At 50.0% G+C, this 15,259-nt stretch overlaps 6 protein-coding genes across 6 annotated transcripts; 1 reads left to right on the top strand and 5 right to left on the bottom strand.

Moving 5' to 3' along the window:
* Positions 1–755: 755 nt before the first annotated feature.
* On the bottom strand, positions 756–2,701 carry ARB_00598 (cytochrome P450 monooxygenase, putative; the record flags this gene model as incomplete). Its single annotated transcript, XM_003013007.1, has 3 exons — positions 756–1,100; positions 1,187–2,302; positions 2,492–2,701. The coding sequence occupies 3 exons, from the start codon at positions 2,699–2,701 to the stop codon at positions 756–758; spliced, it is 1,671 nt and encodes a 556-aa protein (XP_003013053.1).
* Positions 2,702–3,804: 1,103 nt separating this feature from the next.
* Positions 3,805–5,219, top strand: ARB_00597 (integral membrane protein Pth11-like, putative; the record flags this gene model as incomplete). Its single annotated transcript, XM_003013006.1, has 5 exons — positions 3,805–3,994; positions 4,127–4,163; positions 4,325–4,723; positions 4,786–4,881; positions 4,940–5,219. 5 exons carry the CDS (start codon positions 3,805–3,807, stop codon positions 5,217–5,219), a joined length of 1,002 nt encoding a protein of 333 aa, XP_003013052.1.
* A 441-nt stretch (positions 5,220–5,660) lies between these two features.
* On the bottom strand, positions 5,661–7,420 carry ARB_00596 (uncharacterized protein; the record flags this gene model as incomplete). Its single annotated transcript, XM_003013005.1, has 2 exons — positions 5,661–7,276; positions 7,327–7,420. The coding sequence occupies 2 exons, from the start codon at positions 7,418–7,420 to the stop codon at positions 5,661–5,663; spliced, it is 1,710 nt and encodes a 569-aa protein (XP_003013051.1).
* Positions 7,421–7,897: 477 nt separating this feature from the next.
* Positions 7,898–8,485, bottom strand: ARB_00595 (uncharacterized protein; the record flags this gene model as incomplete). The annotated part of the gene is made up of 1 exon (XM_003013004.1): positions 7,898–8,485. One exon carries the CDS (start codon positions 8,483–8,485, stop codon positions 7,898–7,900), a length of 588 nt encoding a protein of 195 aa, XP_003013050.1.
* Positions 8,486–9,944: 1,459 nt separating this feature from the next.
* ARB_00594 (uncharacterized protein) lies at positions 9,945–11,607 on the bottom strand (the record flags this gene model as incomplete). The annotated part of the gene is made up of 2 exons (XM_003013003.1): positions 9,945–10,021; positions 10,080–11,607. 2 exons carry the CDS (start codon positions 11,605–11,607, stop codon positions 9,945–9,947), a joined length of 1,605 nt encoding a protein of 534 aa, XP_003013049.1.
* A 568-nt stretch (positions 11,608–12,175) lies between these two features.
* On the bottom strand, positions 12,176–15,122 carry ARB_00593 (uncharacterized protein; the record flags this gene model as incomplete). The annotated part of the gene is made up of 2 exons (XM_003013002.1): positions 12,176–14,661; positions 14,726–15,122. 2 exons carry the CDS (start codon positions 15,120–15,122, stop codon positions 12,176–12,178), a joined length of 2,883 nt encoding a protein of 960 aa, XP_003013048.1.
* Between the last annotated feature and the right edge of the window lie 137 nt (positions 15,123–15,259).

Raw genomic sequence — 15,259 nt, 5'->3', positions numbered from 1 at the left:
CAAGCCTAGGCTTCTCACTTTGAGCCCATAGGCCTACCATCCCTGGCATTGGGGGCAGTCTATTACGCTAGGTACCCCATAGTTACCAAGACAGCCACAAAGGACCCGGGGCGCCGACCGAGACTAAAATCCATTAACTATGAGCGTAAGGTTGCTTTGCATCGTATTCGCGCCGAGCATAAGGTTAAGTCTTTCTCACCGTCATAGCACGGAGTATAGCAGCCAAGCGTTACCTGAATATGGGATAGACAGCATATTTGCTTTCTTGCTTTCTTGCTGTTTTTGCCTTCAAGTTGTGTACTGCGGCTGGGGCCAAAAGGAGGGTGAGAAAGTCATTCATTAGTTAGTTAGTTACATCGAGAGTATCGCAGTCACATCCAGTGAGTTGGCTAACTATCGAAATAAGCTAAGGATGCGCGTTGTTGCGTTGACCATGCATATTATACCCGATATTGATATGGGTTTGTATGCAAGGCAGGGGCTGAGAGGCGAATGCGTTATCTCAAGAGTGTCAAGGAGAAAGGAAAAATGGCGGGCTTGGTCAAATCCGCACCCAAGAAGAAATAATCGAGTGGTGTTCATAATGTACTCCAAGAGAGTAATATGGGTTGCCCCTGAGAAATTAGTATACAAGCAAATGCTCCTCCCGTTTTGTTTCGTTCCATCATGGCCCTTTGATGACTATGTAGATATGGTAGCTGGTATCAGCCGCAGAGACACCAGCTAGACGCACGAAAGACATCGTATACTTTACCTTAATCTGATCTCCGCTTAATTCTCACTTGAATCGGCTTCTTCTCAACCAGGAGAAAGGTCCTCAGCTCTTCCCATCTGAGTTTCTTCCCCTCTACAGCCTCAAAATCAAACGCCCAGACCAATCTAGCGAGGATAAGTCTCAGCTCTGCCCATGCAAGATGCTGGCCAAGGCACTCTCTTGGTCCAACGCTGAACGGCTGGACAGCGTTGCGCTGGTCATGGTAGAAGGGGGATTTTGGGTTGGTGCTGGCCTCGGGGAGCCAGCGCTCAGGGATAAAGGATGTTGCTGAGTGGAAGAATGAAGGGTCGCGGTTGAGGGTGTATGCTTGGATGCTCACAGCGGTCTGGTATATGGTAGTCAGATGTCTCATTCTGTACATGTATGTGTCTGTATATATATATAAATAGAACGGAATAGAGAAGAACTTACACCCTCGGGTAACCAGGTTCCACAGACAGTGTCACCTCCACGCGGGACAACTCTGGGCAGCATCCATGGAACGGGTGGACAGGTTCGGAGGCCCTCCCGAAGTACGGCGTCGAGGTACGGGAGGTCCTGGAGGGCATCCAGGGTCATGTCACTCTCGCTCTGGAATGCACTGCGCACCTCCTTGGTGAGCTTTGCAAGGGTCTCCGGCTGGGAAACAAGGTGATTCATCGTCCCACTGAGTGTGGTTGCAGTCGTCTCGCTTCCGGCAGTAGTCATCACCATGAAGGTGGCATAGATCTCCCCAATCGGCATCTTCGTGGTTCCGTCGGACTTGATAACATGAGACATGAAATCCGGACGGTCCAGTTCCCAGCTGAGACGCCGGTCGACCTTATCTACAATCTGCTGGAAGTGATCCTTCTGCACCTTCTTGAGGGACTCGGGTATACATTTCATGAGCATTAAGGTGATCAGCGGGAAGAATTTGGCAGCAGATATAAATGCGGCCGCCTTGACACTGTTGAAAAGCAGCGCAATCCATGGATGGTACCGGGAATTCTCGAGGCAGTCAAACGACTCTCCAAAGCCGAGTTCTCCAAAGATATCAAAGGTGGTAAAGTTGAACCAGGGCCCGATATCAAACTCGACCCCCTTTTTGCCGTCCTGGACCTCGCTCGCCTTGTCGTGCATCCGCTGGATAAGAAGATTGACGTATTTCTGAACCAGCGGCTCCTGTGCCTTCAGCGCACGAGTAGTGAACCCGGGAGCCAGTATCTTTCGAATCCGAGCATGGTTTTCCGGCCTAATCGCGCTGAGTATGGAGTCCGGCTGGCCCTTCTGCCTCGCCCACCAGACGGGGTCCTTGAGGAACTGGTTATGGCCCTGACGGACCCGGAAGATGTCGTTGTATGCATCTCCACGCGCAAAGGTGACCTCATCCGGCGCAGTCCGCACAACCGGCCCGTATATCTGGTGTAGTTTCTCAAAGTCGTGTACTATCGTCCCCTGAATGAGCGCTCGGCAGTAGGGAAGACGGGTTGCTGCCCACGCCCGCGGCCCGGGGATCTTCGCCAGCGGGTGGAAGTACAGGTTGTAGACGATCTTGCAGACGGGATACTATCACCACCACGTTAGCCAGCTGTTGTATTCGCATGAGTATACTTGTAACTATGGGCGGATGTAGATAACTACCACTAGCAGCAAAGCCGCTGCCGCCGCCACGAGGCTCTGCGTCTCCAAGACGGCCATCTCGAGCAGCAAAGCAAATCGCGCACAAAGAGCAGCGCGCGGGAGAAACTAATTAACTAGCGAGCAGAGACGGAGAAAGCTGCTGCTGCTGCTGGCCTTTTGTTGAGCGCTCGCGGCCTCGTCTGGCTCTTTTACTGCCGAGTCGGTCCCGGGCAGGCTTGCAGCCTTTGCGTCTTCGCGCTCCGGATCCCACGACTCCGGACGGGCCTTTTTTTTTGATTCTTCGCAAGGGATGAGGGCGAGGCCGTAATAATGGATGCCCTGCATCGGCTTCTAGCCTGGCCGGCGCATGGATGGCCAGTGGCTACGGGCTCTGGGCTGACTACTTAACGGATGTTGTTATCCCTGGTTCGTGGAACGACGTTGGTATCACAACCGCCGACTCCTTTGACGGTGCGCTGGCTAACCAACATCTAGATACCCAACGCCTACAGAGTACGGAGGTGCTGCTGGCCATCGAGAGATCTCTCTTGACTCGATAGCACGGCTGGAGACCCCACGATCGGCTGGTCGGCGAGATGGCTGCAGCCTTCTGGCCTTAAGCTCACTAGTTGCCGGCCACGATGAGGATGTGATATCAGCTTCGGCCGGCCTCGTCCTTGGTGTAACTCACTCGATGGAGCTGCTTGGTTTCTCTGGGAGGGCACACGCTGGCCCTCGCTCTGCGTCTGCCGATCTGCAGAGTCCCTGATGTGCATCCAAATCAACCTTTAGGCTGGTGGCCCAAGGCTGGCAAAAGGAAATTATGGCCCCAGCAAACCACGGCTGCTGGGATACGAGCTGCGTCCCAGCTGGAGCACTCCACTTAAAGTTGCTTGCATGTTCCGTGAGGACAGCGAACGACCTGATTGAGGGAATCGAGGGTGGCAGACGGCTGGAGAATTGCTGGAAGGATTCTTCAGGCCAGGGACCCCAGACCAGTTGTCAGTCAGACGAGCTTCTTGGGATGCTGTGCTGCAGCCAAAGGGCGCTTTTGCTCGGTCCGACGAACCAGAGGAACCCTAAGAGGCGTTGCTTTGCTTCGTCCGGGCCAGTCTTTACACAGGGAGGCGACGATGAGCTTGGGGGGGAGGACAGAATCTATGCATGAGACCAGCCAGCGGACCAGGGGAGATGAGGTGCTGGCTGGCATGGCCCTCCAGTAGCTTATCATTCTCATCCCCCCCGGCATGATATGACCTGCAGGAGGATGAAGCCTCAAGCGCACGTATATTATCTTTCCTCGCCGAGTCTGGTCTCTGTTTCCCTCCTCTTCATCTAGCCGGCCTTCCTCTGTCTGCTCATCCTACAAGACTCAGCTCTGTCCTTCCAGCCAACCTCGACGCCTAGAAGCGTATCAGACTGAGCTTCGAGGCAATCGAAGACACACCATGGCGACCCAGTGGCTTGGAGCTATCCCTCCTCCTCCAGGTGTCACGCCTAATATCATTGACCCTCCGAGCCAGCGCTCCGGCAATATCGCCCTTCATACAGTATGCCTCACTCTGGCTACTGCAGCGGTTGCCATGCGGGTTTACACCCGTACAATCGTCACCCGTACAAAGATGGGCGCAGATGACTGTGCGTGAATCTATATCTACATATTCAGGACGTATAACTAACATATGCTTCTATAGATTTCTGTCTGGCTTCATTTGTAGGCGGCAATATCCAAATACCCTCCGTGACTTCAAGACTAAAACATGAATACAGGTGTTGACAGTCGCATTTTCCGGGTTGATGATAAAATGTAAGTCCGGAGGCCGTCTCTTTGAAAAAAGATTATATTTGCTGATATATTTCAAGCATATACTCTGGGCATTGGGCGGCATTTATGGGACACTCCACCACTCTGGGTTCCATATGCTTTGAAAGTATGATATAGTTGTACCCCTATCGGCATGACGAAAGGGCTCTTTCTAACATAAAGCAGTGGTTCACCTTTGCGCAATACGTCTACTTGATCCTGACCGCAACGATCAAGCTCACATTCCTTTTCTTCTACCGACGTGTCTTCTCACCACAGACGCTATCAAACATTCTGATCACCTTCGGCATCGTCTTCGTGGCTGTTACCCACGTTGCAATTCTCTTCGCAACCATCTTCTCGTGTTCCCCTATTGCACGCGCATGGAACATTGCTATTCCCGGCAGATGCATCAATCCCACCATTCTTCCATATCTATCCGGTGCTCTCAGCTCAACAACCGACTTATACGTGCTTATCCTGCCAATATACCCAGTCTGGAACCTGCATATGAAACTACGCCGCAAGATCAAGCTTCTCGGTGTATTCGGCCTGGGTATTTTGTACGTATACCCTCCAACGGCTATTACAATGTTTATCACCAATCTAACATATACCCCTACAGTGCTGTAGCTGCTAGTTTGGTTCGACTTGCGGAAACCCCTGTTCTGCAAAGCAATCCCGATGCTACGTGGAATATTTCTCGACTGGCTGTCTGGGCGTAAGTCATACCTTCTTCTTGCACCATAAGTGTCCATCCCTGTCTAACAGTTGTACAGTGTCATCGAAGCCAACGTTGGAATCTTCTGTGGATGTCTATTGCTCCTCCCTGCATTCCTTGACCGCCACCTGCCCAAGTCCATCGCATCCTCGATCAAGGGGCTATTCTCTACTTCCAACAGCCGAAGGCTCGAAAAGGGCGGCAGCTCCGATGCCTCTTCAAAGCAGTACTCCTGGCCTAACTCAACCCATAGCCACAAGGTCTCAGTATCTACCTCTTCAAAGAGACACAGCTATCTAGAGCTCAACCCTTCGAACAGTGTGCATGATGCCGTTTAACCCGGCAGCACCAAATGACCTTCTTTTTTTGTTTTCTTTTTTTCTTCTTCTGATACTTCTGGACAATATACGGCGTGACGAACTGGATCTGTACATACTACATTCTTGGGATACCTTTTCTATGTTTTCTTCCCTTTTTCCATCTACTGTTAATAGGAACTTAGCACTGCAGTTGCTAATCGTTATTACCCTTTGCTTGATTTGTTTCTACAAAGCGTTTGCTGCAAGCGTATTTGACAAACAGTATTCTCTGGTGTATCACTGAGGCTGTATAATATATATAATGGTTTGCCTCCCAACGCCTTCTGTGCGGATATACAAATGCTCTTTCTGTATCAGTTGTCTTCGCTCATGGAATCATAAAATGCTCCATCCAAACACCTTCAAAACGGCCTTAACATGAGCCACAATACTATATGGTAAACGCCAAAAAAACAGGTTTTATACGCTAGTAAACCAGCCATAGTCATCAGGTCTCAAGGTCAGAAAACCGCCATCAGTCATCTTATTGATATCCCTGAGTATATGGCTGATGGGGGTAATATAAGTGACTCCAAACGGCGTTGAGCTATCTGTGGCCAAAACCAGGCCAACGAATTCACCCCTAGAATTAACCACCATCGAACCTGAATCTCCCGGCCGTGAAAATTCGCCGTTCGGCGAAATAACTTCCATCTCATATGTCCGCTCACCAGAGGGCCACCTCACTTCCCGACGCAGATGGTTGATTTTGCCATAGGTGGTACCCGATGTACGTCCGTATTTAGATACCCAGTCTCCAAGCTCTACGTCCCCAAAGCTCATCACCCAACTGTCAGGGTTCATTGCAAACGCTCCACAGAGAGAAAGACTGAAGGTATCCTGTTTGCTGGGGCTGGGTGGAAGCTTATTCGGTCTGAACGTGGAAGGGGAAGTAATCAAAGCCCAGTCCATTCTGGAGTTGTCGCTTATCCGATTTCCAGACGCAAGGGTGACTTTTCCTATGGCCGGGTTGATCATCCGATTGTAGAGGTCTCTATATTGAGAGCGCACTTCAAGTGAATTAGCTTGGTGCTTCGGGAGGCTGGCGAGGATGTCTAGCGTGTGTTGTCCGTCGCATGCTGCAGGGTATTCAGCCACAATATGACCCCGACGATCGTCAGGGACGACACCATGAACGTCTGTGTGAGCTGCAATAGTTTGATTTGGAGATCTGACGACGTGGTAGCAGGTCAAGACGCAGCGTACACGCATATCTCTACGGGGTATGTGGAGCCATACCCATCCACCGAGTGAGCCGGGTTCTGTGTTGTTGCCCCGAACACTGATAGACGCACCATTAATAGGAGAGGCAGGTATATCTGAAAGAAACCTGGGTCCGTCGGCATTTCGGGCAAGGAATACCTCGCCCGGGGCGATTTCCACGTGTATATCCATGGGGGATTTGTCTAGGACTTTCAGGATGCGGTCCTCTGCCGTTTTAAAATCACCACAGCTTCCAAAACGGCAATATACCATTACAGTAGCACGTCCTTGCATATCGAGAGTAGACTCGAGGGGAACCCGCATATGATATCCTATCGATGACCAGCAGTCCTTCAAGCTCTCCATGACCGTCTCCATGATCTCCTCCCTGGTATCTTCAAGACACTTAATAAGGGCAGGTTCATTAGGCACGGCGCGAGAGACGTCAGTGTTCATGAGCTGCTTGTTCTGTACTTCCACTTGGGCGTCTCCGGTGAAGCCGAGAGGTAGCTCATGGCGAAATACCCTGAGTATTTCCTCTGCTGCTGTTTTCCACTTGGTTGTGTTGGTATCATCCGAGGATACTAGAATCGTATGCTGCACCTCGCCGGACCCCTTTGAACGCCAGTCGTCCAGACGAATAGATGAGTAGTTAATACTGAATTTACCCAGTATGCTCGTGATCTTCGGCTTTAGTGTCTCCTGAAACAGCCGCTCCAGCTCGGGGCTGCAGTTCTGCATCTGCGGCATCCCCATCGGAAATCCATGGCCGACTGCGCGGAACTTCTCCTTTTGCGCAAACCATGCTTCGATACTGGGGAGTTCTTGTGTATCTACACCGATAGTTAGCAGATATCATGGCTAGTTGCGTAAAAGTACTTACTTTTGATAAAGTTTGGATCTTCAGGCCGGGAGTTTCCCGCCTGATGCCGACCATCTTGCAGATTAGCCACGTTGATATTAGCAGCGACTATCATTACCTAGTTCGTACGCTGTTAAACACGTGTTAGCTGTAAAATCAGTAGCATCTTGGGGGTCTACAGTACTGAAAGTATTTTTATAGGCAGAAGCACCAGTGGCAATTTTCACAGTTTTTGTTTTGACATCATTGACTCTGGGGTGGAAGCGTTTGAGCAAAATATTTATTTGGTAGCTAGCCGCCGTTGCCACGCGAAAAAAACTTATTTACCCCTTTATTCCAAAGAGTCAGAGGAAGATATGGGAGAAAAAGGGCCATATGAGGTGAATGACTTGCATGATAAACGTATCTTGAATTCAGGTTGTAGATATTATCAATTAATGCAAGCTTGCTAGCGACTCTCTAACTCCGTGTTTGTCCGTGGTAGTCCCCAACGCTCAAGTCATGTCGTTATGTACAGTCATAAGGGAAGGAAAGGAAAGTACAATGGTGGTGGTGTTATTGAAGCTAACCACGAAGAAAAGCTTAAAAGAAATCACTTGTAGTAAGTGTGAAGAATGGCTGGGTTGCCAGAATCCTTGGACCAGATCTCGAAACGACCGAACTGAGCGCCAACGTAGATGGAGAAGTCGCCGTTCTCAGCAGCATTCTTGCAGGCCTCGGTGGCATCGAGAGCAGGTGGGTTGGTCAAAGCCGGGACATGGGAGGTGCTGAAAGGTTCACCGGAATCGGGAGCGTTCTCCCCAGTGACGGTGTCTTCGTCCCAGTCGTTGGACTTGGCTTCGGAGACAGTGATGTTGATAGGGGCTTCCATCAGCTTGACGAAGGCGGGGAACTGAACGGTGCACTGCTTGACCTTCTTGGCTGGAACGGGGAGCTGGAAACCAACAAGAGCGCGGAGGTAGGCCATGCCGCCAGTGTTGGCGATGAGAGTATTGTTATGGCCGAGAGTGCACTTGTAGCAGTTTCCCTCGGGGCAATCAGCGCAGTGGACAGTAGAGCGGAAGATGGTGGAATCCTTGAGGGCAGGACGGCTCAACTGATGGAGCGGTGGAGGAGAGGCGGTAGCAACATTGGTAACAATGGCCAAAGCCGAGACGAGCACACAGCTAGAGAAATGCATCGTAAAGATTTTGGTGGTATCAAGTATAGAAAAGTAAACGAGCGTTCTGGTTTGATATTCGTCCTGTTGGTAGCGAGAGAATTGGAAGTTGTCTGCGGCGGTGAAGGAGGATATCAAGGGTCCAGAGGCGAGTCCCTTGTCCGTTTATATATACGCCGCCGAACTCACTTCCATCTCACTTTACCAGCAAGCGAGCATCAACGCTAGATTGAACGTTTCTTGTCATTCTATTTTCAGGTTGCATTGCAAGCGCCAAAAGCTTAAGAAGTAAGACAATCTGTTAGATAATGCGAAGTGCTCGCGAGCTCAGCGCCACGTCACTGGAGCCAGGCAAAAGACGGTGGACTTTGACGGCAAATAATCCTCTTCTTCCTCCCTCCTCCCTTAACGATCGAATCGTCAAAGATCAAGGGACCCCAGATCCAAGTGAATACGAGGGTACGCTGAGTTTTGCCGGCTAGCTCCAGACTCCCATTGGCTGCACCAAGCTTGATCCGAGACAAACGCCAGTCGAATCCCTTAAGATTTGTCTCTCCTCGAGCTGCTTTTTTTGGAACAAGATCCCTCCAGCGGGAAAGAGTAAAAAAAGGAGCAGCCCATAGGTCGCTCAAAAGGGGGGGCATTGCTCGATGCGATGCCGCTACTTGATGAGACAAGAGAGAGCAGTGCCATTGGGACTGCCGGTGAGGGCAGCGTTACAGCGGACGGTGCCAGTGAGCTTGGGATCGCTGTTTGCGGATCAGGAGAGCCGCCCCCTTGCTCTTGGACATGCCGTACATCTTGTACTCCATTGATTCCGGGGATTTATATCTGTCTGTTGAGACTTTTTGATATATCAAGTTTTTCCTTGACATTAAAAGGCGCGATAATTGGATGCTTAGTCAGCGTATTGCGGCGGAGAGGATTATCATTTTTCCAGAATAATGACTAAGCTGAACCTACCTACCTGTACCGAGGTTGCCGTTGCTTCTGAGGGATAATATGGGAGAGAGTAGATGTCAGGACCTGATATCAGGATTTACAAGAAGAAGTGAGAGAAAAAAGAGTGTATAGGAAGAAGCGATGGATAGAGAGTAAGTAGGTAGAGGTCGAGACTGGTGGCACCCGTATATGCACATACCTCTAAATCGTTTATTTACAACCCTAACGCGTTATGTATGACGTAGACAAGGGGCCAAGGCACTGCAAGGAGATAGACACGACAGAGAAAAGACATCAACAGGAGAACATTAAAGAGATAAAGAAGAGATAGTGACACATTCTTACTCAAGGAGGAAAAGAGGAGGAAGGCAGAGCAAAGCAAAGCAAATCAAAACGCCAACTCATCGGGGAATCTTGCGACGAAACAACTGGTATCTCTATATTAATCACGAAGTAGATAATTCGGCTTTTTCAGAGCCTCCCTCAGAACGAGCCGTAAGCAGATAGCGCCTGTAGACGAAGGCCAAGGGTTAGGCGCCTAATCTAAGCCAGCGTAGAGGTCGACAACGATATTTATCGCTGCGATGAGGATTTCGGCACCAATTAGGATGATAACTATTTTTTGTTACGTTAGCATCCCTACCTAATGAACAGTAACAATGAGAGAACATACCGATCCATTCAAGGTACTCCCCATGTCTATGACTTGACTGATCCTTGAGAACAGCAAGTAGATCAGCTATAACATCTAGCCGCTCCGTAAGCAGTCCCACCCGCTGGTTCATTTCCAGATAACTTCTCACAGCCTGATAGATCGGATCAAGGCGAGGTTCAGCCCACATGAGTTCGGGGCTATCAAGCACAGACCCTTGAAGATGGATGTTTATGCGAAGTATAAAAAGTTCGCCAATCTGCATGTTTATCTGCCTGCGCGTAAGGTTCACACCACCCGTCTGAGCGATCTGCGATGGCAACGGTGATGTAGCCGTGATAGTTTCACTGACCAGGTCTTCGAAAAGAGATGTCTTGACAGACTGCGAGAGGGCATGGGAGATGGCAAGTTTCGTCATGTAGCTGCGTGGATCCCGTAGGGAGATGAAGTCGTTGTATATTCGAGCCTGGTAGTCTCGGGTGTAGTAGAAGTTGAAGTTCTCGACTTGCATGTCTTCTGAACTCAACACTGAGTTTGCGAACCTCGAAACTTCGTTCAGAAACCGGGTTTCTTGCTCCACGGTCATACCCCATATTACCACCGTTCCATAGTCGAACAGGAATACCTCTGGAGTATCAATTGCCGTGTCTAGGACGAGGGGTTCGTCGGATAGAGCGGTCGTCATCAGCGTACGGGGCGACGACGGGGGCGAAAAGGACTGGATACGGTCGTCATTACTTGCATGCATATCAAGCAGATCCTCTCGCTCTTGGTGCTTATGCGATTCAACCTCCAGCTCGCTATCGGAGAACCCACGGTCTAGCTGTGGGCGAGAATCGTTGATGGGTGTCAACCCAGTGTGACCAGCACCTTCACTGCGTCGACGTCGGGAAGCTATCGTCTTATCGTCGTCATCATATCGGTACGGTGAATAAACACACTCATCAAAAAGTTTCGGATTCGTGCCTCTTGTTGAAGCTCTCGATTTCAGAAACCTAATCACGTTTTCCAACTTGTATGAATTGGCCGTGCAGTACGCCGTAACCCGAGGAAGTCGTTCTCTATCCCCTTTACCCAACCTTGCCGCATCTCTTCTGGCTGTGGGTTCTTTTATCCGTGTGATCTGGGAGTACACATCTCTTGGAATCTCGTCTTCGATCCATACATCATCTTCACCCGTCACAGGGTTCGGTAGTAGCTTGAGCTTCTGTGTAGTTTTTGTCGTTCTCTGAGGGCCAATCTTCGGCAATGTAGGAACCTTGCCAACAATTCCTAGAGATGGCTCTTGAGCTTGCCGACGTCGGAGTTTGCTGTTCAACGCCGCCAGCACAGGCTGTCCGGTTGGACCCCTTACGACTGGGGGGGCACTGGGATGCAGATTCTTCTGCTGGCTGCCACCATCTTGCGCATCACTTGCTGGCTCCCCCCTAGTTGATGGGCTGAATGTCACGGACTTGGTTCGCTGGGCGGTCGCAGCTTGAGGGTTCGTTTGGGAGGTCGGTTTTGATTGTGGGAGGAGCGGAGATGACTCTGAGACGTTGGGATTCATCGTGGAGAGGCTTCAAGCTGTTCAAGGAGAGTGTATGAGACCTGGATGTCGCATGGTCACCGCTTCTTGTCCCCCGAGCAGTGCAAAGAGCGTACGGAGTAGTTTGGTTGATTTACCTTCTTCTTCTGCCTCTTCTTCTTTGTCGTTGATGCAATAACCAAAACAAGGTTGGACCAAGCTTAGTCACGTGAAAACATGTATTATGTAATGGATCTTTGTGCCAAGCTTTTGCACGTGGCTTGATCCTCGCTCGCCGGATTACATAATACAAATACGAGCTCGACGTTTTTCTACAAGGGGTCGACAACAACGACAACAACCGGTGAAAAGCAAAGAAACAGGCTGGAAGGACGCTTGTGGCTGGCTGGACTTGATACCAGGGATGCTCTCAGCCAACAGCGTGAGCCTAGACCGGTGGTAACCAAAAGAAAGTTATCTTTTCGACACACAGCTACCAGTGGATTAACTCAAATTCAGGACAACCAAAATAGGGGTACACAAGATGCAGCGAACTGGCAACACTTCTTCTCACGCGGGCCTGAGAGAAACCTGGCTGGCCTCGTTGTCTCTACATCGTCTCATAATAGGTAAACCAGAACATGAAGTAAGCCTTACTCACTTTGCCAAGGTTTAACCCCGGGTTGTTGTCGGTAGTGAGCTGGAATGTCCACTGAGTAAAAGGTCCTACCTTTGCATAGCGGTCCTCTCCTACCGATCCCACATCCCCATCCGTGGTGCCTGGGCCCATGACCATTGGGCTGTCGATATTATACCTGAATTTAGCGATCAGCGGGTCGTGGACAAAGTCGAACCGTTCATCTTGCTTATTGAGTATCGTCTCCTTCCCCTGATGCTTCAACGTCAAATCCAAGAAGTGAGAATCGGTCTTGGCCCCGTCTAAATAGAAGCGAACCTTGGTTAATCGAATGTCGACCATAGAGCCGAATGGATTCGGCTTATGGATATCAAAGACCGGTATTTCAATTGTATGTGTGATGCCGTCCGTTCCACTATCTTGGATCATGTCGACATACATCTCATCGATATCGTATCTTAGACCATTAAATGTCTGAGGCTCGGTACCTACTTTTTCAATGAAAGTATTATACCTTGTGATGAGTGTTGAGTTGATCGAGATCAACGTTGCCGAATTGAATGTTGAGAATTTGAACCCTTCCATTTGATCCCCCACTACGTTTGCCCGGTCTAGGCTGACAAATTGATACGAACGCTGCGCTTTATATAGCCATTCCTGCGTGGTGTGGATTGCATCTGTGTAAAGTTTTTTCATGAAAGCTGTCATAGTCGGATGATCTGCACCAAGTTGGTCATACTCCTCCCGGGAGATGTCAGCCCGTTCAGCAGCAAGGGCGTCGAGCTCTGTCTGATACTTGATCAGCAAGAGAACTGCCTCTGTATATCCAATGACTGCGGCATTCCGCTCCTTTACAATTGCTGCCATGATCGTTAGCCAACCAAGATATGAACGCCTTTTACCTTCAACATCCAACTTACCAATATAGTCGTGGAACCTCTTTCTCAGGTTGTCCAGCACAGGTTTGCCCAGGATATTTTCGAACTGGCTCCAGAAAGCGTCCGCCTTCTCCGCAAGTACTTGGAGCTTTGTTGCAGCTGGGTCGTCGAAATCCACGCCGCCGTCTTTGAGCAACGTATACCCTTCGGCTAAACCTTCGACAGACTCCTTCATATCCTTGGCATCATGCAGCAGCAAGCTTCTGTCAATCTTTACACCAGAATCAGATTCAAGCTTTTCTAGTGCGTTGTGGATGAGGTCTGCGCCTTGCAGTGCGACCATGGGTGCGGATCCATGCACAAAAATCACTTGTGACAGGGCAGACATGAGGTCCTCCCAGGAGACGGTGACCCCTGTTTTGACTTGTTCCTCAACGGCCTTATAGGCATTCATCAGGCTTTTCTTTGCCGGACCAATGGACTCTGTTGATAGATGGAGCCGTTGCAAGTTTGTATCGAGATCGTTCTTCTTTTCTTTGATTTCATCTTGGACAAGGCGCTTTCGGAAGTCACACCGAGCCAGCCTGTCACGAACTGCCTGTTTCTTCTCTTCGGCATCCATTTCACCTCCCAAAAACCTGCGATATGTCTTTTCAACTTCTTTCAAATTAGTGAGCAACGGGGCAATGGCTGTTTGGTAGAACCCAAACGAACCGCGTGGCACCTTCTCCCTGTCATCGCCGAAGATGGTCTTCCCTGATAGGAGACTCAGCAGGTTTCCGTGAGCTTCGTCCTTAACTGCACGCAAAAGGGTGAATGAAATGGGTTCATCCCCAGGCGCCCCGCCGAGGATGAACAAAGATGGCTCTGATTTGCGATATGCTTCCGCTAGGCGTGTCTTGGATACCTTCTCATCCTTCACATCCCCTAAGAAGGCCAGCCTCCGCATCAGACGGGTATAAATGTTTGCTGCGCGGGCTTTTTCGTTGAGAGATCCACAGAACCAGAGCAGGTTGGCCATATCTAACAACATCCGGCACTGTGTCGGGTGCACGAAGCACACTTCACTCTCCAATAGTTTTGCCGGGTCAGACAATATGTAAACACTGCGGCTCCCTGGTTTACCAGTGTCTCCATTTGGTCCCCGTTGCTTGTCTCCCATGCCGCCAGTACCGTATGGCCCGCCCTCGACGCTGGTGTGTTGCTCAAAGGCGTTGGTCAAGCTATCTCGCTGCGCTGCCAGATCTATAAGAAATTGTATGAGAGCCGGCTGTATTGACTCTTTTGGAGCGGCCATCATAGTCTCTACTTTGCTCATTGATGGCGGTATTGTCATGGCTGCCATGATTTCTTTCAGGGTGATGAAGCTGACGAACCGTTTAATCTTGTCTTCGAAATCCGTAGGCCACTTTTTCTTTGGATCCATCAGCCCTTTAACAAGCTCGGCACCTTGCTCAATGGGCTGCTCGAAAATACAACCAAAGACAACATCGACCCTTCCCCCTTGTCCTCCATTTCCGCCACGGGGTCCAACATCTGTCCCAGTTACTGGCTGCCGGTTGGCTCCAGGGCCTCCTCCAGCTGTAGTGTGTCTGGTTAGTTACCTCCGTCTACCCATATATATAGAAATCGATAGCTTGCTAACCGTCAAGATGCAGTTTTTCTACCGCAGCAGCCTCGACATGCTCTGCGAAAATTTGCAATGTCCCTCCTTGGTATGCATCGGGATTGCTCTCAACGCCCCCTTTTCCGGAGATGATAATGCTACACCCCTTACCGGTTAGCTCTGGCCCGTAGAGCTCTCCTGTATAGATGCAGTATCTATCAAACGGTTCCTTCTCCTCATTTTCCGATTTTAAGTCGTGCGTTAGAGAAAACTTTTCGACATAAAACGCGAATGGTGTTTTGACAGTCCCCCCAATACTAGGTGCATCGTCTGATACCGAGAGAAAGACCTGCGGGTTGACTATTGGATACTTGACCGTGTCCGAGTCCGGAAGCGGATCTGAATTGGGCGAAACTATTGAGGCTGATGGTTCCATTTTTCCAGAGGCAGACGAATGCTACTGAAGACTGTTAGACTGTTCTCAGAATGTCCGTCTATCTCTATATGTCCTTTATTTGTTTTACCCCCCCACTCGCTTCGCTCATGTCACCTGCTGTTTCTCTTCTCTTATAC

The sequence above is a fragment of the Trichophyton benhamiae genome (assembly GCF_000151125.1).
Source record: "Trichophyton benhamiae CBS 112371 chromosome Unknown contig00142.0, whole genome shotgun sequence".
Lineage (NCBI taxonomy): Eukaryota > Fungi > Ascomycota > Eurotiomycetes > Onygenales > Arthrodermataceae > Trichophyton > Trichophyton benhamiae.
The sequence above is the reverse complement of the archived record's forward strand: the minus strand, read 5'-3'. Positions and strand labels throughout refer to the sequence as shown.